Source organism: Lemur catta, chromosome 3, assembly GCF_020740605.2.
Source record: "Lemur catta isolate mLemCat1 chromosome 3, mLemCat1.pri, whole genome shotgun sequence".
Classification (NCBI taxonomy): Eukaryota; Metazoa; Chordata; class Mammalia; order Primates; family Lemuridae; genus Lemur; species Lemur catta.
Genome location: NC_059130.1, coordinates 16,596,472 through 16,620,401, shown reverse-complemented (window position 1 = coordinate 16,620,401; position 23,930 = coordinate 16,596,472). Strand labels below are relative to the sequence as shown.

At 49.4% G+C, this 23,930-nt stretch overlaps 1 protein-coding gene across 4 annotated transcripts; it reads right to left on the bottom strand.

Moving 5' to 3' along the window:
- Positions 1 to 629: 629 nt before the first annotated feature.
- On the bottom strand, positions 630 to 15,059 carry WNT2B (Wnt family member 2B). Of its 4 annotated transcripts, none has more exons than XM_045546812.1 (5): positions 14,201 to 15,059; positions 7,875 to 8,095; positions 6,573 to 6,850; positions 5,259 to 5,523; positions 630 to 2,259 (listed from the first exon to the last, which is right to left on the bottom strand). In XM_045546812.1, exons 1-5 carry the CDS (start codon positions 14,386 to 14,388, stop codon positions 2,030 to 2,032), a joined length of 1,182 nt encoding a protein of 393 aa, XP_045402768.1. In that variant the 5' UTR covers positions 14,389 to 15,059; the 3' UTR covers positions 630 to 2,029. The 4 variants fall into 4 exon arrangements, with proteins under 4 accessions (XP_045402768.1, XP_045402771.1, XP_045402770.1 ...); XM_045546815.1 differs by lacking the exon at positions 14,201 to 15,059 and adding an exon at positions 11,685 to 12,208; XM_045546814.1 differs by lacking the exon at positions 14,201 to 15,059 and adding an exon at positions 9,110 to 9,494.
- Positions 15,060 to 23,930: the final 8,871 nt, after the last annotated feature.

Genomic DNA, 23,930 nt, shown 5'->3' with positions numbered 1-23,930 from the left:
TCATCAGTTAACCAGTTGACCCCACTCTGCAAGGAAGACATTCCCTTGGCCTGACTCACTCAGTCCCATTTCTCCACAGGCATCCCCTCACCGCAGACCACAAGGGCCCTGACTAGCTCATGTTTTGTGTTAATGGTTGTGAAACCGGAGCAAATCCCCTCACCAAAAGAAAAACCACCCTAGACTCTCCCACACAGGTCTCAGCAGGTTACACAAATATTAGTCCTATCATCCAAATAAATCTGCCCCCATGGCCCAAGAGCTATGGCTCCCCCAACCTCCTGCTGCCTGTGCAGAGTGAAGCTGCTTCACAAACATAGGAGGACCCAAGGGATATTGGAGAGGAACTTGGGAAATGAAAGGGGGCTTATATCCAGAATTCCCTATGTAGGCCCCTTAATCTACAGCCTGTCAATACTTTATAGTCCCAGATTGAAGATTCCTAGAGACGTCATAATGGGCTAGGATAGTCAAAGGCTTTGGTGAAGAGTATCTGTTGGCTGGACTTTGGGGCATAATTAAAACTCGATATCTGAGATAGGTATGTATCATCATTTTACAGATGAGAAAATAGAGGCTTGAAGAATTTAGATATCTTGCTCCAAAATATCAAAGACAAGCAGCACAGCTATGATTTTAAGCCAGGTCTATCATAACTGCAAATCTCTACACAATTCTGCTACTTTAGAATATTAACAGCCAAGAGATAACCACTATCCAAGTCACATAGAAATAGGACATCAAGGTTTTTGGGACTTCATGTCCTACCCTCCAGCTTACTATGTGCTATCTCTGGAGACTCCACTACTGCATACCTAGTTAGGTAACAGGTACTAGCATAGAAGGAACCCTCCCTATTTAAGCCAAATGTGGAGTGAACAATAATAATCACCAGGACTTGGAGAGTCACTAAAGATTTGTTGAGTAAATGGGGGAAGGCTGCCTTCTAAGCTGTTTACCACTTTGGCCCAAGCCCCAGCTGTCCTTCCATCTGTAGCCACTGGCTTCTACTTCCAGCTTCAAAGGGTAGGATCCTCTTCTAAAGAATTACTAGAGCCAGAGATGCCTACCTGCCTAGTATACACTGATATCTCATGTGGCCCTTGAGAACAGGCCTGCTTACCCTCACCCACCCTCCATGAGTTGCCTATCTTTTACTCGGTGTTTCCTAAACCGGGCTAACCTCCAGAATAACACACAGGGGTAAAATCGCAAGGCCTAGCTAGACTTACTAATTTACTCGATCCTAGGAATGTTCCAGGGTGTTGTTGTAATGATCTGTTAGGCATGGGAGCCACTGCATAACATCTTAGTTTCAATAGGCAGCAAGTGAGCGAAAGAGGCAATACTGTCTGATATAGGTTGAAAAGAGGGTAGGGGGAGAGAATGAATGAATGTGTGTTTGTATAGTTATATGACTTTTTCCCCCTAAAAAACACAGCAGTTTATAAACATAGGAGCATGTGAATGGAACCTCATCTACTTTGGCTAACTCTTGTCTAGCAATCTCAGGCTCTCAATAGTAAAGGAATGTTGTAGCCTACGTTTTTCTTTTGGGGTACCGGGCAATCTGCTCAAACTGACTCCAAGGAAGGGACATGCAGTTTCATCTCTGTCCCATCTAACCTCAGCCAGGTAGGAAGAAAAAAGCAGCTCTCTCCAGGTACCCTTCCTCTTGCACACCCAAGAAGTGTCAGGAAGCCGGTGCAAGGGAAAGGAAAAATGAGCCTCACCTAGGTACTTTAGTGCAACTCATATCACTCTGAAGAACCCCTACCTCTTCTCTCCATTCATACCTCCCTCCAGAGGAGGAAATCAGGGAGCCGTTCAGTTTCTCATATCCCCTGTCAACTCCTTCCCAGGGCTAAGGAACTAGTCAGGACACTATGGTCCCTCTGGATTATTCTCCAAGTCCTTAAGTAGAAGCTGTAGCAGCCCAGGATTGAGGGTGGAGGCAGGTGTGCATGCAAGGATCTTGTGCTTTTGAGTTGGAAGTCTTGAAGTGGAGGGATAAGTGAGGTATCTGTGTTCAGGTCTGGTCCAGCCACTCTGCCTTCTTGGGGGCCTTGCAAGTGTGGACGTCCACAGTGTTTCTGCACTCCTTGCAACGCACAGCACAGCACCAGTGGAATTTGCACTCACACTGAGTGACACGGGTGACTCGAGTTGTGTCGTACCCTCGGCCACAGCACATGATTTCACAACCATCTGTTCCTTTTGATGTCTTGCTGCAGACACGGCCTGCAGTGCCTAGGGAACCTGGGTTGGGGAAGAGAGGGAGTGAGAACCAAGTTTCCTCTTACTTGAGCTGCTCTGGGCACCCTTACCCACATTCTCAGAAGGAAGCCATAAAGTATCTTTTTTTCTGAAAATACACCTGCTAGCCAAAATGATCATCTTCTCAACCCCCTCTGCACCAGGCTTATTTCTTCCCACCATGAAGGCTCCCCAGAGTCCACTGACTTCATCTGCAATTTCCTCCCTGCCAATATACATCTCTATATCCTCTCCAAAATCTAACCTTAAAATGTTCATAATTGTTAAAGCTAGGTTTCTACTTTATGTTTGAAAATTTTCATGAAAAACAGTAAAAAAAAAAAAATAACTTAGCCTGTAATTTGTTGCCTCTTCTAAGAAGTCTTGCTACAATTCTAATCCTGCTACCATTTGTTAGTATTTTGGTCCTTAGTTTATATTAAGTTGTACTATACAGGGAAGTAGTATAGCATGGCCATTAAAAGCATGGGCCCTGATGTCAGATTGTCTGGATTCAAATCCCAGTTCTGCCACTTCTTAACTGTGTGATTTTGCCAAAATGAGATATTAACTAAGTTTCTAATATGAAAATGGGCCTTAGTTTACTTATATGAAAATGGACATCATAATAGCATCTAACTTAGTGGATTATTATATCTATAATCTGCTCAACTGAGGAGGTGAACTGATTAGCATGACTGGCTGGAGGCATATCCCTAAGGAATTGCTAAGGCATATCCCTTAAATTATCCTCTTACAGTGGGAACTCTTGAAGGGTAGGGGTGGTATTTCCCCCTTGCATAGGAAATGCTTAAGACTTCATTCTGACTATTTCAGCAAAAGAGATACTGCTAACAGATCACAAAATCAATAGACTTTTGTGGATAGGTTGGCTCCTAGAGCATATCTACTCCAGCCCTTTCACTTATTAATAAGGATGCAGAGATGGGAAGTGACTAGCATTGGGGTTAAAGAAGGAGAATAGGTTAACTGATTTCTACAGCAGTAGTCTCCACATTTTACTGGGATATGGAATGAAAATGCTAGAACTTCTATAATCTCATCAATTTAAAATATATATTTTATGTATATGTTTTATAATATACATATAATGGAGGTACATGCTCAAAATTTTTTTTAGTGATAGGAGTATACAATCCAAAATTTTAGGAGACCACTGCTCTAGAGTGTGGGCTGACTAGGTCTACTATATATATTATTTTCCTAACTCTAAGGGCTGGGTCTTAAGTCCTTCTCTTGTGCACCAAAACCCCTTTTACATTCTGGAGCTGTACTGTCTAGTGCAGTAGCTACTAGGCAGCCACATGTGATTTTTTTTTTATATCTAAATTAATTAAAATTAAAGGAAACTAAAATTTTAGTTCCTTGGTTACACTATATAGCTATATTTTAAGTACTCAGTAATCACATGTGGCAAGTTGCTACTGTATTGGAGAAGAGAGATATGAGAACATTTCTATATCACAAAAAGTTTAGTTGGACAGACTGCTTTGGAGGGAATTCCTGGCTTCATACTCCCTTCTGGGATGACTTATATTCTTTGAATTCTAGGCCCCACTTTGGGTCTTATGGGACCTAATTTTATGCCTCTGAGAAAAGCCAACACACATATGAGATCCTTTCTCCTAACTCCTAAGATCCTTCCCCAAATGTGCATGGTATGGTAATGTAGGCTTACACTTCAGATGTTATGAAATTATTTCTAGGCATCCAGGGAGTAACCCTCTGAATTAGACTGTGGAGGAAGAAAATATACCTACTGGCAGGAAATCACTAGGAGAATCAGAAGGGCTCTTCAACACTTTTTCTTCTAGTACTTGACAAAGTATACAACTACTTTCTCTGTTACTTGGGTAGAGCCTCACCCTATTTCTGTGCCAGTTTTGCTCTGAGCCACTTGACTCTGCAGGAACAACAGTGAAGGGTGAAAAGAAACAGCACCAAAGACAGCTAAGGTTTTTGGCTCCACCTTAACCAATTCCTGACTGTCGAGTCTACAAAAAAGAGCCTAGGAGCCCCCTGACAGTAACCAGGGGGAGAGCAGTTCTGTTGCATTGCATGTTGTTCCTAGTTTAACCTATCTGAACCAGAAATATAAGCCATGAGATAACTTCCAGTCCCTTGGGGAAATACCATATTACCTTCCAGCATCCCCAAGAATTCCACCACAGATATCTAGAACAGATCAAAAACAACCATTTGCTGCTTTCATGCAACCATTTGCTACCACCTATTTGTTGCTTTAACTGACTTTTGTAGGCATCTCCTCTTTCCTTTCTTTCCCAATTCCATTTTAGAATCTTCAGTAGCAGCACACTGGATAAAGCCTTTCAAAGACATTTCTAGCTTTAATCTCCTTACCAGAAACATTTACTCAATCAGAGTGATAGGTTCTCTTCCCTGGAACAGGTCATGTACTTTCCCACCTCCCACTTTCTGCTCGGAGAGTATCTTCCTGCTCTTCTCTCTAACGAGATACTCCCCACACTTGAAGGAACAGCTTAAATCCTACATTTACAAATAAACTTTTATTGATTTCTCTAGTCATTTCTCTTTATAGTTGCATCTGTCTACCCACTGTATCTCATTTCTTTAGCTAGATTGTAAAGGGCCAAAAGCTTAGGACTGTATCTTATGCTTCAATGTAGCCCACACATTGCTTGGAACTGAAAATAGGTGACTAATTTAAACATTCACTTAGTAGTGCCTACTGTATCCCAAATGCTGGTGATGCAAATGAGCAATACCTGACCTCAGGCCTGAAGGAGACGAATGACCTCCTCTCCATCTGGGCAACATTGGGCTTGGTGGACTGAGGGATAAGTCAGCCATCTCATGACCAGGTTTTCATGTGGGGAGGAAACTGACTCCTCCCATAGCATCCCCTGCCCTAACTCCTGAGACCAAACAGACCTTGATTAACCAGGGGTGCCTGCAGTAAGAATTGGGACTCCATGTGCTTGCCTGCCTTCCTTACTCACCTGCAGCCTTGTCCAAGACACAGTAGTCTGGGGAGTTGTCAAAGTAGACAAGATCAGTCCGGGTGGCCCGGCGATAGCCTTGGCGAGCTGCTGTGAAGTTGGCACCATCTTGGGTGGCTGTCACCTGTACAGCCCCATCATAGCGCCGCCGCAGATAATCACCTGTGCGGCGGAAGTCTGAGAGTGCACGCCAGCAGGTGCGCAGAGTACAGGAGCCACTCACACCATGGCACTTGCACTCCAGCTTTAGAAACCGCCGTACAGCCTGGGGGTGGGGGAAGGCAGGTAAGGAAGAGACAGCTGGTCAGGGCACTTTTTAGTCATTCGTAGGGCCAAAAACATGAGTGCTCTGAGATCTCCTGGCCTTGGCCCTGACTGGCTGGTTGAGCCTTGGTCTCTCCCACATCATATCCCACCCATTCTTCCTGATCAAGTTCAAGAACATCTTCCTGGAAATTTTCCTGGACCAACAGTGCTTTCCTTTCTATATAGCCCATCGGACTTTAAAGCCAAAGGATTCTTTCTGTTCATGATTACAGTATGCTCGCACATCATCTAGTTTTCACATGTTTTAGTGTGCCAGTTGTCATGCCTTCTACTTTAGCGTGCCATTTTCCAGCATAGTAGTAGGCCCAGAGAGGGTGTTCAAATACCAGTAAGCTGACTAGAATAAGTTCTTATTCTCTCAGTCTTAATGAAGGCAGTTCTTTTCTTTCTTAAAAAATTATTTTCCTGGCCGGGCGCGGTGGCTCATGCCTGTAATCTTAGCGCTCTGGGAGGCCAAGGCGGGTGGATCGCTCAAGGTCAGTAGTTCGAGACCAGCCTGAGCAAGAGTGAGACCCCGTCTCTACTAAAAATAGAAAGAAATTATCTGGCCAACTAAAATATATATAGAAAACATAGGCCAGGCATGGTGGCGCATGCCTGTAGTCCCAGCTACTCGGGAGGCTGAGGCAGTAGGATCGCTTAAGCCCAGGAGTTTGAGGTTGCTGTGAGCTAGGCTGACACCACGGCACTCACTGTAGCCAGGGCAACAAAGTGACACTCTGTCTCAAAAAAAAAAAAAAAAAAAAAATTACTTTCCTTCTTTTTTCCACCTTTTCCAACTTTCCACCTGTGTGAAGATTCTTTATGTACCTGGTTGAACCTAGGCATGCTCAAGCTCCCTTGCATGTAGCACTCCTGTCCAGGATGTTGGGGCTTTTGGAATTGATCTAGAAGCCTTCAACTCTTCCGCCTTCACATTTAGTCCATGATCACATACTGGTCACCCCCAGCAAATATGAACATACATACACAGACATGAGTACTGACCGTGCGACCACAGCGGTTGTTATGTAAGTTCATGAGGGCCCGGGCATCCTTAAGCCTCTTCTCCTTGGCATCCACAAAGGCTTTGGCAAAACGGACACCATAGTGGATGTTGTCACTGCAGCCACCCCAGTCAAAGTCCCCACGTTGGTCATGATGTCGGCCACGGGTGTAGGGGTCACAGCTGCACACACTCAGTTCACCCTGGCTGCAGGCACGAGTGATAGCATGTACCACCCCTGCTGATGAGATGGCATATACAAATGCTGCTTCCCGGCTACCTAGAGAAAGAAAGGTACAGATATGTTTGGGAAAGAGGCCCATGTCTGTCCCCTTCTTCAGCCCACACAACTCTGACTCTGAAACTTCCTCTCACCTTTTCTTTCCCAGAGCTGCCCCCTAGACCCCATTTATTCAAGGCACCCTTCCCTTCCAAGAGCATCCCCCAGAGTATCTGACCTCTTCCCCTTAGCCTTCAACTCTCTATCTACTTCTCTGTACATCTGGCCACTTTGGCTGAGCTATACTCTTGTTTCCTTCCAAATTCCCTGTGTCCATCCGTTGAAAAGTTTTATGGTGAAGCATCCCCTCCCACCAAGTGCCAGAACTGGCTGAGCTAAGGCTGTCTTAGTCCACATTCCAGGCCTTTTCAGGCCCACCCTGCTGGACAGTTCCCACACAATGGAGACCCCAGGCCAGGGGTCAGCCTGTTTGGAGAGGCAAGCCACCTTCCCTGCCCGCTCTCCTTTCCTCTCTGCTCTTGGGTACTGATGAATTATCACCCCTGTATGTCTGATACCTCCAGATTCCCATTTCATTGCCTTTTTCCTAGTTTACTTCTAGCTCTGTTTAGTTTCTTTGCTGAGCTGGGGCCAAGCCACTGACTCTCCAAATATTTACATATCACCTTTCTGTTTATCTCTTGTTCCCATTACTGTAGTGTTGGGAGGGCTGAGGTGACAATCGTGATGGTGGTAGTAAGAACAGAGGATCTATTCCTAGACCTCAGCTTTATAGTATATAGAAGACCCCCCAAGCCGGGGGTTGGGGTCGGGCAGGGAAAAGGAGAGATAAAGAGGATGCTTTCCCTTTGTCCTATTGTTTCAGAGCACTGGAATTTAGAGGAGCCCCTGCCTTCAAATCTAAGGTACTGAGGGTCTATTCCCAATTGTATGTTTGGCCCACAGTTGTTTTTCTGATTATGAAGTAGTGTGTGTGTGGCGGGGAGATCTTGCCTACCCATCCTCCTCACCACCCCAAGCATAGAAAGGGAAGGAGCTGGGGCAGGGTGGAAGAAGCCCCTACTTCTGAGCATGACGCGGCCAAAGACAGTGTGGTCCCGGTCCAGCGTGGTGCAGTTCCAGCGGTGGTGGCGGAACTGGTGCTGACACTCTCGGATCCATTCTCGGGCACCCTCGCCCACCGAACGCATGATGTCTGGGTAACGCTGGCACAGCTGCCGCTGCCGGCTCACCAAACCAGGGATATTGTCACAGATCACTCGGGCACCCAGTGCCCCAATGTACCTGCAAGGTGGAGATGGCCCTGTCAGAGCATCCTAGCCCTTTTTCTGCATCGAGAGGTGAATAAAGAAGGGGGAAGTTTGTCATCCAAACCTTGGAGAGATTCCCTCCCCTCTCCCCAACCCACATTCCCTAAAGCTGAGGGGTGGAACCATTCCCCACAAGCTCCCAAGAAATAGTTATGCAGTTCCAAAGAGTAATTGAGTGTTCTCCCCCCATCATCAGTTCCCCAGCCAAAGACCAAAGTGACACATACTCCCAGAACACAGGCTAGGCATGTGTCACATACAGAGAAGCTGTGGGCATGTCACACAAACCCATTGCCTATTTATTTAATAAACATTAAGAGCCTTGTGGAAAGATAAACTAACAAAACGAGGGTCTGAGACAACACTCTTACACCTACGTGTAAGAGGCACATCCTGCATGACTGGCCCGTGAAGACATGGTTTGGTGGTAGAGAGATTGGGAGACAGAGGGGCTGGTGGGAAGGGACATAGTGGGCAATTCTGAGTAATGTTTACAGCTCTAGTCAGACCCATGTAGCTAAAAAATCTTCATTCCCAATTTTGAGATCTGGGGAGAAAGACCCCACTCCCACTTTCCTCCCCATACCCTTTATTTCCAGGCCCCAGGGCTTTTCTTAACTAATGAACCTTTTAAAGTCATCTTCCCCAACCTATAAGGCAAGATGTCCTGGATGGATCTGCATGGGCAGAGGGCTGTTTGCAATGAGAAGCCAAAGTCCAAATTAAAGCAATAGGGAGACTCTCCCCTTTCTCCCATCCCCAGTCTACCCAATATGAACAATTATAAGATCAATTGAGATGGGCTCCTAAAGGATAGGTGTGTTGCTAGAGTCATTCTCAAGCTTCCCGGGGCAGTATTTTCTCTTCAGGTAAATGCTCTTAGCCTGTACTCTACCACAAGCCTCAGAAAGAACATTTCAGAGAGAAAACAGGAGACTATTACCCTTTTCTCCCTAAGAGGCCACCAAATGAGATCTGACCCACTCACCTACTTCCTCCAGCTCCTCAGCCCAGCTTCACTTCTCATTCCCTTTCTCTGTCTAGCCCCTGAGCACCTTCCTTGATTTGCTGGGCATTCTGTTCTCCTGTCCAAAACACATCAAAGGGATGCCCTCTCTCCCCTTCTCTGAACAGGTGGGGGCCCTGGAGGGCAGTTGCTGCTGCAGACAGAAAAGATTTGGTTTGAGCTATGAATGAGCCTGTGGTTTGGGAACGGGAACAGCCCCAAAATGGGCCTAGAAGTGGTTAAGGAGAAGGGAGGGAAGCTGGTGGGGGGTGGGGTAGTTAAACTGCCCTGGGCTCTGTGCCCCCCTCTGCCCCCTACAGACACACACTCACACACTGCATTCCCACAGCCGGCCCTCACCCACAGACTGGATCACCACTGGTGACACCAACTCAAACAAACACAAGGAGGGCTGATGCTTGCCTCTTCGGGAACTCAGCGGGGCTGATGGGGCCCATCTGTCCCGGGGGAGGGTTGAGAGGGCTGGCCCTCTGCTAACAAATCCCATGGAATCGGCGTCCCCAGCACTGTCCATCAGGGCAACAGCTTCCAGGAACAAACAAAATAAACACCCCAGGCTGGGCCAGGCCGGAAAGGGCTGCCTGACGCACAGCCCCGAGTTACACCCACTGCTGTGGTGCTTTGTTTGGAGAATCTAGACGGTTGGAGTTGGAGCTCCTCCCTGTCTCACCACTGCTCTGCTTCCCCAGTTCAGCTCCAGAGTACTGCTCTAGGCAATGGGTGTTTGTTTTTTTACGGGGCCTGGGGGGCGGGGGTTGGATGGGAATGGGAGACCAATAATCCAACCCTCATGAGACAGTCTGGAGTGGGGCAGGCCAAACTCTGGCAAAAAGTCCTTCCTGTGGTCTGACTTAAATCCATTCTGCTACAGCCCACGTAGGTCCTTTTTGTTACATCCTCACTGAGTATGGGAACATATGTTCAGTATCTAAGTTGGGAAGATAATTAATTTTCTCTACTACCATCCTTACCCTACTAAGTAACTGCTTCAAAACTCTACAGAGGGTGGTGCTTGCCTGCTGTGGTCAATGTGGGAGGCCTCCAATACAGCTGAGCCTGAGGCTGACCCCTATCTCCCTCTTAGTTCAATACATGTCTGCAAAATGCCTACCGTGTGCCAAGCACTGAGCTCAGATGTTAGGGGCACAAAGATGTTTAAGGCATCTCCTAACTCATGGTCTGCAGAGGGTGCCAGATGCCCCTGACTCTAGATTTGTTTTCCCTTCCAGAAGCTCCTCACTTCCTTCCCAACCTCCTGCCCCAGAATGCTTCTCTTCACCTGCTTTTGATCAACTCACATCCCTTCCTTTGACAAAGTGACTCATACCCTACTCTAACCTCTTGCTACTCAGTGTGGTCCCCAGAACGACAGTACCTGCATTTCCCAGGGAGTTGTTAGAAATGCAGAACCTCAGGCACCACCCCAGGCCTACTGAGTCAGATCTGCATTTCCCCCTATGATTTGGATGCACTGCTCCATGAAGGGAGGGATTTTGTCTGTTCATGTCAATATCCCAGTCCTGAGAACCGTGTCTGGCACATAGTAGGTATTCAATAAGTATTTGTTGAATAAACACGTAACTTCTCCGATTTATTCCCAACTCCTTTGTCCCCCTAGCCAGCCATAAACTAAATTTCAATTATAGCTTTACTTCTTGTTGACATTGCCAGCCTATTTGCAGATGTTTTATGTTTGGTCAGGGGTCCTCCTCGTTTTATGTACAGCCCCTAGTGTGGTGGGTTTAGCCCACCACATATAGCACTTTGAACACAGAGATAAAACCGTTAGCCTCCCTGAATCTGCTCTTAATACCACAGCATTTGTACAGCACTTTACAGTTCACAAAACATTTTTCTGCACAATCCCATGAGAGAGATATCTCCATTTTATAGGTGAAGAAACTGCGGTTCAGGGAGATTAAGTGACAGTACCGAGCTCTGTCCATCAGGGTTAGTCAGAGGAGAACCAGGATGACCAAGGTCATCTGATTCCAAAGTCCAAGCTCATTTTCATTCCAGAGCCAAGCGAGGCACGAAATGCTTACCTAGGAGTGGACCAATCTGGCTCCAAAATTGGTGTGAACTTAAGCCACTTTCTTACCACTCCTGTCCTATTTCTCACTTTCATTTGTGAAATGAGGATAATAATGAACCTACCTCATGCATTACTTTGGATTGACAGAGATGATGCTCACAAGGTGCTTGGCCACAGTGCCTGGAGCTTAGTAAGGGCTCATTAAATGGCAACTGTTGTCAGTAACAGTATTACTAACATCAAGATACCACCCTCCCATGTTTGTCTCCCTTTGTGAGCCCATGCACGCAGTCCTGCTTTTGTGATTCCCTACAAACAACCCCCTGCAGAATGCAAAATGGAACAGGAAAGCATATGACAGGGGCCCCCTATTTCTTGTTCTGTTTGTCATATAAGAAGAGACCACCTGTTTCCTTCTCCAGCTAAAGGTAGAGAGAAGGGGAGGGAGCAGTTGAGAGTAAGGGGAAGAATCTTGGGCTATCAGAAAGATCCAACTGTTACCTGATAATAACGATGGCCTTCTGCTCCAGAGTGGAACACGGATACACACAGAGTCAACAGGCATCTCTTCCAAGGGTGGCACAGAACATCAATCTTGCTGGTTTTTTTCTTAAAGGATTACACTTTGGGGGCCTGACCTGCCTTTAGAAGGCAGCTTTTCACCTTATCCCCAAAGTGATGACCACTGAGGCAGGCATCCGGGCCTGCAGCTATGACAGGTGTGGGGCAAGGAGACTAAAACAACCTCTGTACCTACTCTCCATCCTGGCCTTGTTGCTGCCTTCCTCCATTTTATAGGGGCTGCTAAGTCCCTCTGTGTGTCACAAGCCTCTCTCCCTAGATCTTTTACTTAGGAGTTTTTCCAAAATCTTTAATATGAACCACATGGGGAGAGGATAACAGAGGGAGAAAGGAAAGGGGAGAAAGAGCAGTCAAGGGTACAAAATGGGGACTAGATGCTGGGCACAGAGGCTCATGCCTATAATCCTAGCACCTTGGGAGGCTGAGGCAGGAGTATTGCTTGAGGCCAGAAGTTTGAGACCAGCCTGAGCAAGAGCAAGACCCTGTCTCTGCAAAAAATAGAAAAATTAGCCCAGCATGGTGGTTCGCGCTTGTCATCCCAGCTACTCAGGAGGCTGAGGCAGGAGGATCGTTTGAGCCCAGGAGTTTGAAGTTGCTGTGAGCTGTGATGATGATGCTGTACTCTAGCCCAGGCAAGAGAGCAAGACCCTGTCGCAAAAAGAAAACAAAACAGGGACTAGGAAGAACTCCACTTGGGTTTTTAGGAGCCACTAACAGGATGCTGAAATTACCAGAGTGACACTTCCTCACCAACACCGGTTGGTCCCTAAGACTACATCTCAAACTAGTAAGAAAGCAGTCAAGAGTCCCTAAAAGCAAATTGCCATCTGGGCCAGATAAAGATGGACAGTGGTCACTTCATGCTTTCTAATCAGGGACCCTGAAGACACATGTCCCCAGCAAAACCAAGCCCATGAAGGTAAAAAGAGTAGCTTTGATCTCACGCTGAACTTTGAAAGGCTTTTCTCCTCATCCCCCTTTTCCCCTTTCCCTTTCTAAAGGAATGTTTCAAGCCAGATGTAAGATATAGGCCTCCCTGCTCCCCCATCCAGAACCCCCCTCCTTGCCTTCCCCAACACTGCAGAGATTTAAAAAAAAAAAAAAAAAAAAAAAAGATCCAAAAGAGATTTTTCTGAAACAGGAAAACAGGGGGTGGGGGTTGGGGATGGAGAGAGACGCATCTTGAAATGATAGGAATCTGCAGCCCAAGCTGGCTGGCCCCTCAGCCAGCTACCCCTCACCCTTCCAGCCAAGATTCCAAGTCAAGAGGAGAAAAGCCACAGGGTGCAAGGGGAGAAAAGACCACACTTGGGGGGAGGAGGGGTTGCACAGGAGGAGGAACAGAGTAAGGAAAGGAAGGGGGCGTTGTATGGTAGAGGGGCAATAGCCCAGTCCAAGAGGCCAGTTTGATTGCGGGGTGAAGAGGAAAGAGAAGACTGAGTCTTTTCTCAGTCCAGCCCTCCCCTTGCCCTCCCCACCAAGGTGGGGGAGGAGGGAGGGCAGCTCCTCCTGAGAGAAGGTGATGAGAGCCGCCATCCAGCACTGATGGAACACTTGGGGGTAGGGCGGGTGGGTTGAGGGGATTCTGAAAAGAACAGACAACAGATGTCCGGTGGATTTTTAATGCCTTTTTTGCCTCATCTGCCCTCGTGTGAACTGTCTGGAGTCTAAGGCCTGCAAGAAATCTGAGGAAAGGGTCTCAGGACCTTAGGACTCCAAAACCCTCTGGCACTTGGAGGGGAGAGATGGGAGATGGGGTTATCTGGGAAAGAAAAAGAAGGAAGAAGGGAGGAAGACATAAGGTTCCAAGTGACATCCTCAACTGTGGAGGCTGAGACAAATACCTCGATTATGCAAACGCAAGTGTTTTGTTTGTTTTAATTGTGGGAGTTGATGGGGTAGTTTGTGCCTCAATTCCATTTCTCAGCCTCACTCTGGATGCTGCTGCCTCACCAAAGCCTTCCTGCATTCCCAGGGAGTGCAGACTAGCGAGAGGCCCTTTGCCAGCTGCCCCTTCTCAGGGGATGACCTTAGGTGAAATCGGGGCCCTGTAGAACGGCTACTGCAGACCCCCAAAGGACTATTGGTTCCTTGAACTCACCCTGAGAAAATCTTGGAAGGCAGTTTCTACCCTAAAGAACTTGAGCTGAAATAGAGGGGGAATAGCATTTGGGGACCTAGGGAGCCTCGACCCCGGGGCGTCCTTGTTCCAAACGCCCAGCGCCCTCCTCACCAGGTGGGTAAAGCGCGACGCCTTACCTTCCTGCCCCACTCACCCGTCACCCCGAGACTTCAGTGACGCTCCTGCCCAGATTGTCTCTGACTCCGTCTAAGTGACAGCCTGGGCTGGGTTACATATTCCCTCCAGGCCGGCCTCTCCTACCCAACGCCTCACCGCCGCCGCCCCCCGCCCCCAATCTGAGAGCCACACTCACCACCAGGACGTGTCTACGCGGGCCGGCAGCGTCAGCAGCAGCAGCAGCAGAAAGCAGGCAAGACCTAGACGGACCGAAGCCCGGGAGCCGTCGGGAGCCGCGGGTCTGGGCTCGGGCTCAGGGACAGGGGCGCGGGTGCGCCGAGGGGGGAGCTGCGCAGCTTCCTTCGCACCACCCGGCCTCAGCATAGCTCCCCGCGACTCTGGCCGTGCAGCCCGCAGGGGCGTGGACGGGGACCCGTCTGGTGGCACTCAGGCTGCTCCCACCTCACCCCCCTGGGCGGCCATGGGGTTTGCCGGCGGCTGGGGACCTACGGTCACCTGGAGTCCAGGAGCCGGGGCGCAGGGTCCCGCAGAGGGGCGCACGTTGAGGTATCCGAAAGCCGACGACGGCGCGCCGAGCCCGGGACCTGGGGCGCGGTGCCAGAGCACCGAGTGCGGTACCAGGGGCGCTGCGGCGCGGCGCGGAGCTGCGGGCCGAGTGTGCGGACAGCCCCCTTGGCCGCGGGCTCTCATTGGACGGGGCGGGGCGGGGCCGAGGCCGGGGACACGCGCGGCCCTCAGGGCGGGTCCGCCCGCGCCGGGCCCGGGCGCTCAGCTGCGCCCTAGGTGTGGCGGCCGCCTCCGCCCCTCGGGAGCCCCCACCTGCCCCGGCGTGTTGCGACGGGGCCCCGCGGCGCCCTTCAGCGCCCCGAGCGCGAGGTCCCTGCCGGCACCGCGCCACCGGGTCCTAGCGCCCTTCATTCGGCAACCCCAAGTTTTGTGGGTGATGACCAAGCGTACGGGGTGAAAAGGGTCTGCAGATGCCTTCCCTCGTCCCCTTAACCTACAGTGACACTGGAGCTCAGCACGGAGGATGCACTCAATTCCTCGGGTCCTCTTTCCATTCTTCCGCTTCTGTGAAATGGGTAGACTCCTTGCCACCGAGAGATGTAGGACAGTCAACCACCTTTTCAACACTGCCCACTGGGGCGCCGTGGGCAGCCGGCTTCAGGTAGGGGATTCTTTCATCCAGGGCCCCCGCTTCGTCCGGTCCGCTGCGCCTCCCCACACCCCTGACGTTTACACCCGACTCCCGCGCGCCTGCCCAGCCGCGGTGCTTTCCCAGGCCCAGGGACCCGGAGTCGAGGGCCGACGCCGAGGGGGCACACCCACGGGGTCCCCGCCACTTATGGCCGGACGCTACAGAGCTGTCCCTCCCCGCTCTCCCCCGTGCCTCGTCCCCCACCCTCTCGGGCGGGGCTGAGACTGTGAAAGAATCAGAAACAGCTGGGCGGGTTTCCAGCACCAGAGGCCAGGGTGGGAGTCCTGCTGAGAGGGTGGAAACCCTGGAGCCTGTCCTTCGCCTCTCCGGCCTCCCCCCGCCCCGCACCCCGCCCGGGAGCGAGGTGGATCTGGGAGGGGCGGGGAGGTGCTGTCTGCTGAGACTGACTCCCCCCTCCTCCCACCCCTTGCACCTCCCGAGCTAGCAGGTGGGGCCCCTGCGGGCAGAGCGGCCCTTACTGAGACGTAGAAGTTCTTTTTACAATCCTGGGCTTCCCACCTGGGGTCTGGCCCCAATCCCTTCTTCAGCCTCAGTTTCTCCCATCTAGCAGGTGTCTTTTGTGCCCCTCACCGTGATTTGTGTAAACAACGCGCTGGTAACGGCCCACCCCCCAACCCCATACTCCCCGCCCGTCCTTGGTTGGGGCCGGGCGGCCGCGGTGGTATTAGAGATACCGCCAGAGCGGGAGTGGGAGGGCACCGGCCGCAGCTGGCTGCCAGGAGGCTGCGGACATCACAGAGGCAGAGATAGCAGGAGAAAGGTTCAGAGGAACCTTCATCCTCTCTCCCCACCTCTCACTCCTTTTATCCCCACTTTCTGGTAAGGGGCTGAGTGTATTCATTAATTCAACAAATATTTATTCCCTACCATAATGCTAGGACTAGCGCTATGCTAGGCCCTGAAGACACATTGCACAAGGCAAAACAAAACAATTTCTGCCCTCATGGAGTTTCCGTTCTATTGCGGGAAGATAGACAATAGACAGTAAACGTGAGAAGTAGAACAGAGTATGTTAGAAAGTGATAAGTGTAGTGGGAAAAAATAGAGCACAGTGAAAGGGATGGGTCACAATTTTAACTAGGATGTTGAGGGTAGGCCTTATTAAGGTGACATTCAGCAAAGACTTGAACGGGGTGAGGAAAGAAGCCAGGCAGCTTCTTGGTGAAGAGCATCCCAGGCAAGGGAAGAGCCAGCAAGGAGACCGAAGGGCAGGTGTGGGCTGGTGTGCAGGGGCCGGCAGGGGCCAACCGGCTGCGGCCGAGTCAGCTAGGGAGGAGGAGAGGAGTTCAGATAAGTAACAGGGGCACTCCCAGTCATGGAGGGGATGAGGTGCTCCCCGTGGGTGAAAAGGGGGGGCTAGGCCGGAGTTGGGTGGGAGTGGGAGAGGGTTGAATAAAGAGAGAGATCTGTATCCCTTCTGGCCAACCAGCTGACTCTTTTCCCTCCCTGTTCTCTCTCTTTCTTTCAGTCTGGTGGGCTCCAGCTAGCCCTGCTATTTTTTAGAAAGGCACAGACTCTATGCTGAGTTTCTCTTAGAGGGGCAGGTGGGAGAGGAGTGAGGCCAGGCTCATTCCTGGCTGGGCCCCTTTCCTTGGATTACTCTTTCACCTCCTCCCAGCCCTGCTCCACCCTACTCGGGCAGCAGTCTTGGAGCTCCAGCAGCCTCTCCCAGACTCCCCTGTGTGTTTAGACCTGGGTGGGACTCTGGCCCTGTGTTTATTTCTACATGTGGGCCTGGGGTTATGGGGTGGGGAGCTGGAGATGATCACATCAGCCCTAACCTTGGGTGGACTCACCCACATGGGCTCCAAATCACTTCTGAGGCCCCTTCTTTGGCTTCAGCTGTCTTCAAAGTCAAGTGGGACTGTGTCTTGGCACAACATAGATGCTCAACTATTAAAGCATGTTTCTGAGCTGAAGGGGGCCCAAGAAGCATCAGCAGCTCCGAGAAGGAGGGAAATAGGTGAGGGGACAAGACTTCTCTCCAAGGTGTACAGGCCACCTCTGTCCCAGAGTGGGCAACCCAAAATGGGGCTTTGCTCCTTCTTCTTCCCCTCCCCTCTAAGTCCCCAGCTCCCCACAAGGAATCTAGGGCTGCAGGAGCCAGCTGACTGTAAGAGCTGCACTCAACCACTTAACTAGAGAACAAATACGGAGCCAGAGAAGAGGTTTTCTGGGATCTGCCACTTTGGAGCTTCACATCGCAAAATAAACTTCCAGTCTCAAGGTCCTAGACACTACTGGAGAGCTCAGCTCCTCACGCAAGGGCCTGTTATGGGGCTTCCAGGCAGAGGGGTCAAGGCCAGAGGCTCAAGCCAGCTTCTGACCTGCTTTTCCATTTTATCCTCCACTCCCATTTCGGGTTATGGGAGCCAGAGGGGGAGGAGTCACTGATTTGAGTGTCAAGTCTGGTCTGGAGGGCCCTGCATAGAGTCAAGTCAGCACGTATTGAGCACCTGCTGTGTGCCCAACATTGGCCAGGGTATCTTAAATGACACAGAAGGAGCAAAAGGGTCTTACTCTCAAGGCTTTTTCATGCAGATACAATAAAGCGTGGCACACTAGGCTCTGCTGGGGTTCAAGGCTGCATGCTATGGATACAGTGAGCAGTCTCAGCAGAGACTCTTCCTGAGACGAAAGAATACCAGGTCCCTTGAAGGTTGCCACATCCCCCGGGGCCTCTAGCAGGACAGCTTCCACCCAACAGAGTCAGGTCTTCCCTCTTCCTCATGGTGGCACCAGAGCCTCCTGTCTTCTCAAAAGTGGGGGCCCAAAGGAGAAGGATCCCTTCTCACTTTTGAAGTCTTGCTTCATGCTCTGTTGTCTGATGGGGCAGAGTTAAGATTCATCTTTCCCTCTATTCTCAGCTATGAGTGGCTGAATGGCTTTAAATTTTTACTAGCCCTTGGATGGGAGAGGAGATGAGCTAAGTAAGGGGAGCTCAGGGTGTGGGTAAACAGCTCTTGCCTTGCGCTGGTCCATCCCCCAGAATGCCCCCCTTCCCTAGGCCCTTTGGCCATGACCTTCTCTTTTTCCCTGCTGATGGGTGGGAGGTGGTGTGGATGGTAATGAGCAGAGAGAAAGGCCAAGAAGGGGCTGGGGGAAGGTTTGGATGGGAGTCAAGGAATTCCTGAGCCTGCTGCTTGCACAAGGGGCCCTGAGACGCCTTTCCTGAGATTTCTTTGCAAACCAAGGCAGGTCTCATTTGAAATGGGGCCAGGTTCACACAGGTCCCTAATGCCCCACCTCCTGCCCTGCTGCCTGTGCAGGTGTCTGGGGAAGTGAAGGGAGCTTGGGAAGAACCCAGGGACTTTTAAGGTGGGGAGAGTGGGGATCCATGCTTTGTACACAGCCTGCCGGCCTCTCCTTGGTATTTATGAGCTCCCAGGCGAGGAGTGGAACGTGTCTCAAAGAGGCCAGACTAAGCAGGCTTTGGAGGGAAACAGCATCTAGCCCCAAATCAGGAAAAGGGGCTTGAGGGGGCAGGACCCCTTTCCTCTCAGCTAGTGGCTGAACAGGGGCACACTGCTCCCCAGGGGACCAGGAAGAAAGGAAGAGAGGGATCTAAGGGAGAAGGGGAGGCAGGACCATGGGGGCTGGGCATGGGGGAGTGGGGGCGGGATCTGGAGCCTTTTAGCACTTTGGCTGTAATCAGACTGGAGCCAGGCGGTGGGCGGGCTGACGGCCATCCTGGGCGGGTGGCCCAGGTTCTGTGAGGCCGTGGGTGTGCTGCTGGGATCCTGGGTGGTCACTGACCAGCCTCTCCCCAAGGGAGGGTTCCTACTTTGCCCTCGGCTCCCCCTTTCCCAATCTGCCTGCAGCAATAGGCTAAGCACTGAGCTCTCTTTCTCGCCTCCCCACAACCTGTCCTGGGCATCACAATGATCTGGAAATGTAATTTGCTTCCAATGGACAAAAATCTACAGAGCCCACTATCTGCCTTCTTCCCGCTCTGCCTTCCTCAGTTCACTCTGCCTCTTGTTCTCTCTCATGCTCTCCCCATGTCTCTTGTCCGGGTCTCCATCTCCCTGGGTCTCTGTCTAGCTCATGTTATTTTTATTCTGTGTCCATTCCTGTCTCTCTCATTGTGTTTATCCCCCATGTTCATTTATCTCTGTGTTTCTAAGTCTTCCTGCCTACCCCTCAGCCTGTCTGAATGTCTGTCTGTCCCTCTCTTTCTGAATCCCTGTCTCTTGTCTATCTCCCTGTCAGTCTGTGTCTCTCTCCATCTCCCTGTGTCAATCTGTATGATTGTTTGTCTTGCTCTTTTACTCTCCCTGTCTACCTCTCCATGTTTTTTCTGACTCTCAGTCTGTGTGGTGTGTACGTGTGCACATGCACCTCTCCACGTTTTCCTCGGTGTGTATATCGTTGTTTCTCTCTGTCTCTCTTTCTCTTGTCCTCTGTCTCACACCTTCCCTTTGCAACTCCTGCAACACAGTGCAAAGTGCACTAGCCAGAAGAAAATCAGAAAACCTAAGTTCTTTTCCCTTCAACTCAGCCATACACTATTTGAACAATTTTGTAAGTCACTTTCCAACTTCAGGCCTCAGTTTCCCCAGTGGCGAAACAAGCAGGGTAGAGATCTAGATCCCTCTGTGAGAGCCTCTTTCTGTCTGTATCTATCTTGTTTCTCGCAGCACAGCCTATCCTGCAGTTCCCCAAGGCCCCTGCTTCTCTGCTTCTTAAATCTGACCCTAATGTCAGGATCCCAGCATCCTAGGGACTTCAGCGGGGAGGGGTCTCTGATACTGTCAGCCAGCAGGCCCCCAAAGGAGGATTCCTCACTCCTTCACCCCCTTAAACATCAGGGTGGACAAGGTCCCTTTCTGGGGCCATGTCTGGGATACAAACCAGATTAGCTCATCTCTCTAATCCTCTTTGTGCTGGGGCCTCTGCCAGGCAGGGACACCCACAGCGAAGAGCAAGGTTGTGTGTGTGTGTGTGTGTGTGTGTGTGTGTGTGTGTGTGCAGATTCTTAGAGAAGGCAGGACACTCAAGGTTCACCTCCCTCTGTTACCCCCTCCTGCCTGGAAAGCCCAATTTAGCAGCCCTTACTGTGCAAGAAACATCATCAGGCTTGAGCCAAGTTTTTCCATAATCATGGTCTGTCCCCCACCCCTGCCATTTTCCTTCTCTACAGCCTCTCTAGGACTGGCCTAATCACACCATAATCATTCCAGCCATCCCCCTGCTCCTGAACAGCCCAGAACCTACCCCTCCTCCGCTAGTAACTCACAGCCTGTGTGTGTGTTCTTCTCCAGCCATCACAGAAGGGTCTTTCCAACCCTTCTTGAAAAGCCTGGAGTGTCAAGCAGGGCACAGGGGACATGGGGTCGGGGGAGACCAGGCTGTCCCTGGGCTTCACACTCCAAGTTGGAGGCCTTCAGCCCTTCTGCGAAGTTTTGTTTGGAGAGGTCTCCCTTGGCTGATAAGATCAAAGCATTCCCGCTGCCAAATCATTACCTTATTTTTGACGCAATTACAGAATTTATTGTATCAATTAGCGTGGTGTCCAGCCGCAGCCGTTTATCGCTGTCAGTCCTGCACGTCCAGAGAAAGGGTCTGCCCGGCCCAGCGAGCCCGGCCAGAGAGGGGAGCTGTCCGGCTGCTTTCAGCAGGGACGGGAGCTGGGGGGCACTGGCTGCGAGTTTGAGGAGGGGGAAAGGGCCGGCTCCCCTCAGCGCCCCTGCGAAATCGCTCTGTCCCACAGGTGCCACACCCCCGCGCCTGCTGTGGCCCAGGAGCCCGGAGTGAGCCTGGAGTGAGGGCGACACTGCTCAGGCCAGGACCCCGGGCTCCGCGGAGGAAAACGCTGAGCCGGAGCCAAGATGCTGGCCCCGTCCCAGCCTGCCGGGGGGTGACTCACCCTGTGGACCGGGCGCCCCGCCGTGGCGTTTGCAGGAAAGGCATGGCAGAGTGAGCTTCACCTCCGGGGAACCCCAGCGTTTCAGACGGAGTGAAAATCTTAGAAGTGGGCGTGGCACGAAGTGGGTGTCCCCAAGAGCGCTGGAGTGTGTGGCTTCGTTTGCTTCTGCCCGGACCACAGGGTCAGGTGGGGGAAGCCCCTAGAGCAGTGCTGCTCAAAATTTTGGTCTTACGACCCCTTTATACTCTTAAAAATGATCGAGAACCCCAAAGAGCTTTTTATTTTTTATTTTTAAATTTTTTTTAAATTTCAGCATATTACGGGGGTATAAATGTTTAGGTTATGTATATGGCCCTTGCCCCACCCGAGTCAGAGCTTCAAGCGTGTCCATCCCCCAGACGGTGCGCACCACACCCATTAGGTGTGTATATACCTCTCCCCTCCTCCCCCCTCCCATCTGCCCAACACCCGATGAATGTTATTATATATGCACTTAAGTGTTGATCAGTTAATACCAATTTGATGGTGAGTACATCTGGTGCTTGTTTTTCCATTCTTGGGATACTTCACCTAGTAGAATGGGCTCCAGCTCTATCCAGGATAATACAGGAGATGCTAGATCAGCATTGTTTTTTTGTGGCTGAGTAGAACTCCATGGTGTACATATACCACATTTTATTAATCCACTCCTGTGTTGATGGGCACTTGGGTTGTTTCCACATCTTGGCAATTGTGAATTGTGTTGCTATAAACATTCTAGTGCAGATGTCTTTCTTATAGAATGCTTTTTTTTTCCTTTGGGTAGATGCCCAGTAATGGGATTGCTGGATCAAACGGTAGTTCTACTTTGAGGTATCTCCATATTACTTTCCACAGAGGTTGTACTAATTTGCACTCCCATCAGCAGTGTATGAGTGTTCCTATCTCTCTGCATCCATGCCAATATTTATTGTTTTGGGACTTTTTGATAAAGGCCATTCTCACTAGAGATAAGTAATATCTCATTGTGTTTTCGATTTGCATTTCCCTGATGATTAGAGGTGTTGAGCATTTTTTCATGTTTGTTAGCCATTAGTTTATCTTCTTTTGAAAAGTTTCTGTTCATGTCCTTTGCCTACTTTTTCATAGGGTTGTTTGATTTTTTTTTCTTGCTGATTTTTCTGTGTTCTATATAAATTCTAGTTATCAGCCCTTTATTGGATATGTAACATGTGAATATTTTCTCCCATTCTGTAGGTTGTCTGTTTGCTTCCATGGTTGTTTCCTTGGCTGTGCAGAAGCTTTTTTATTTGATCAGGTCCCATTTATTTATTTTTGTTGTTGCTGTGAGTGCCTTTGGGGTCTCGTTCATAAATTCTTTGCCTAGGCCAATTCTATAAGAGTTTTTCCAACATTTTCTTCTAGAATTCTTATAGTTTCATGCCTTAGGTTTAAGTCTGTTATCCACTGTGAGTTGATTTTTGTGAGAGGTGAAAGATGAGGATCCTGTTTCAGACTTCTACATGTGGCTATCCAGTTTTCCCAGCACCATTTATTGAATAAGGATTCTTTTCCCCAGTGTACGTTTTTGTCTGCTTTGTCAAAGATTAGATGGCTGTATGAGGATGGTTTTATATCTGGGTTCTCAGTTCTGTTCCATTGGTCTATATCTGTGTTCTTGTGCCAGTACCATGCTGTTTTAGTTACTGTAGCCTTGTAGTATAGCTTGAAGTCTGGTAAATGAATGCCTCCCAATTTGTTCTTTTTGCTTAAGATTGCTTTTGCTATACAGGGTCTTCTCTGGTTCCATATGAAGCATAGAATTATTTTTTCTAGATCTGTGAGAAATGATGTTGGTATTTTAATAGGGATTGCATTGAATCTGGAGATCACTCTGGGTAGTATAGACATTTTTAACAATGTTGATTCTGCCAACCCATGAGCATGGTATGGTTTTCCACCTGTTTATGTCCTCTGCTATTTCCTTCCTCAGTGTTTTGTAGTTCTCCCTGTAGAGTTCTTTTACCTCCTTAGTTAAATATATTCCTAGGTATTTTATTTTCTTTGTTGCTATTGTGAAGGGTACTGAGTCTTTGATTTGGTTCTCAGTTTGACTGTTGCTGGCGTATAGGAATGCTACTGATTTCTGTACTTTGATTTTGTAACCTGAGACTTTGCTAAATTTATTTATCAATTATAGGAGTCTTTTGGTGGAGTCCTTGGGATTCTCTATATAGAAGATCATATTGTCAGTGAAAAGTGATAGTTGATCTCCTTTTTCCTGATTTGGATACACTTTATTTCTTTCTATTGCCTGATTATTCTGGCTAAGACTTCCAGTACTGTGTTAAATAGAAGTGGTGATAGTGTGCATGCTTGTCTTGTTCCAGTTTTAGGAGGAATGCTTTCAACTTTTCTCCATTTGGTATGATGTTGGCTGTGGGTTTGGCATATATGGCTTTCATAATTTTGAGATATGTTCCTTCTACATCTAGTTTATTGAGGGTTTTTGTTATGAAAGGGTGCTGGATTTTGTGAAATGTTTTTTCTGCATCAATTAAGATGATCATACGATCTTTATTTTTGCTTCTGTTTATGTGGTAAAGTGCATTTATTGATTTATGTATACTGAACCATCCTTGCATCCCTGGGATGTAGCCCACTGGTCATCATGGATTATTTTTTTGATGTGCTGTTGAATTTGGTTTGTTAGTATTTTATTGAGGACTTTTGCATCTATATTCATAAGGGATATTGACCTGTGGTTTTGTTGTGTTTCTTCCCGGGTTTGCTATCAAGGTGACATGGCTTCACAGAATGAGTTAGGGAGGATTTCCT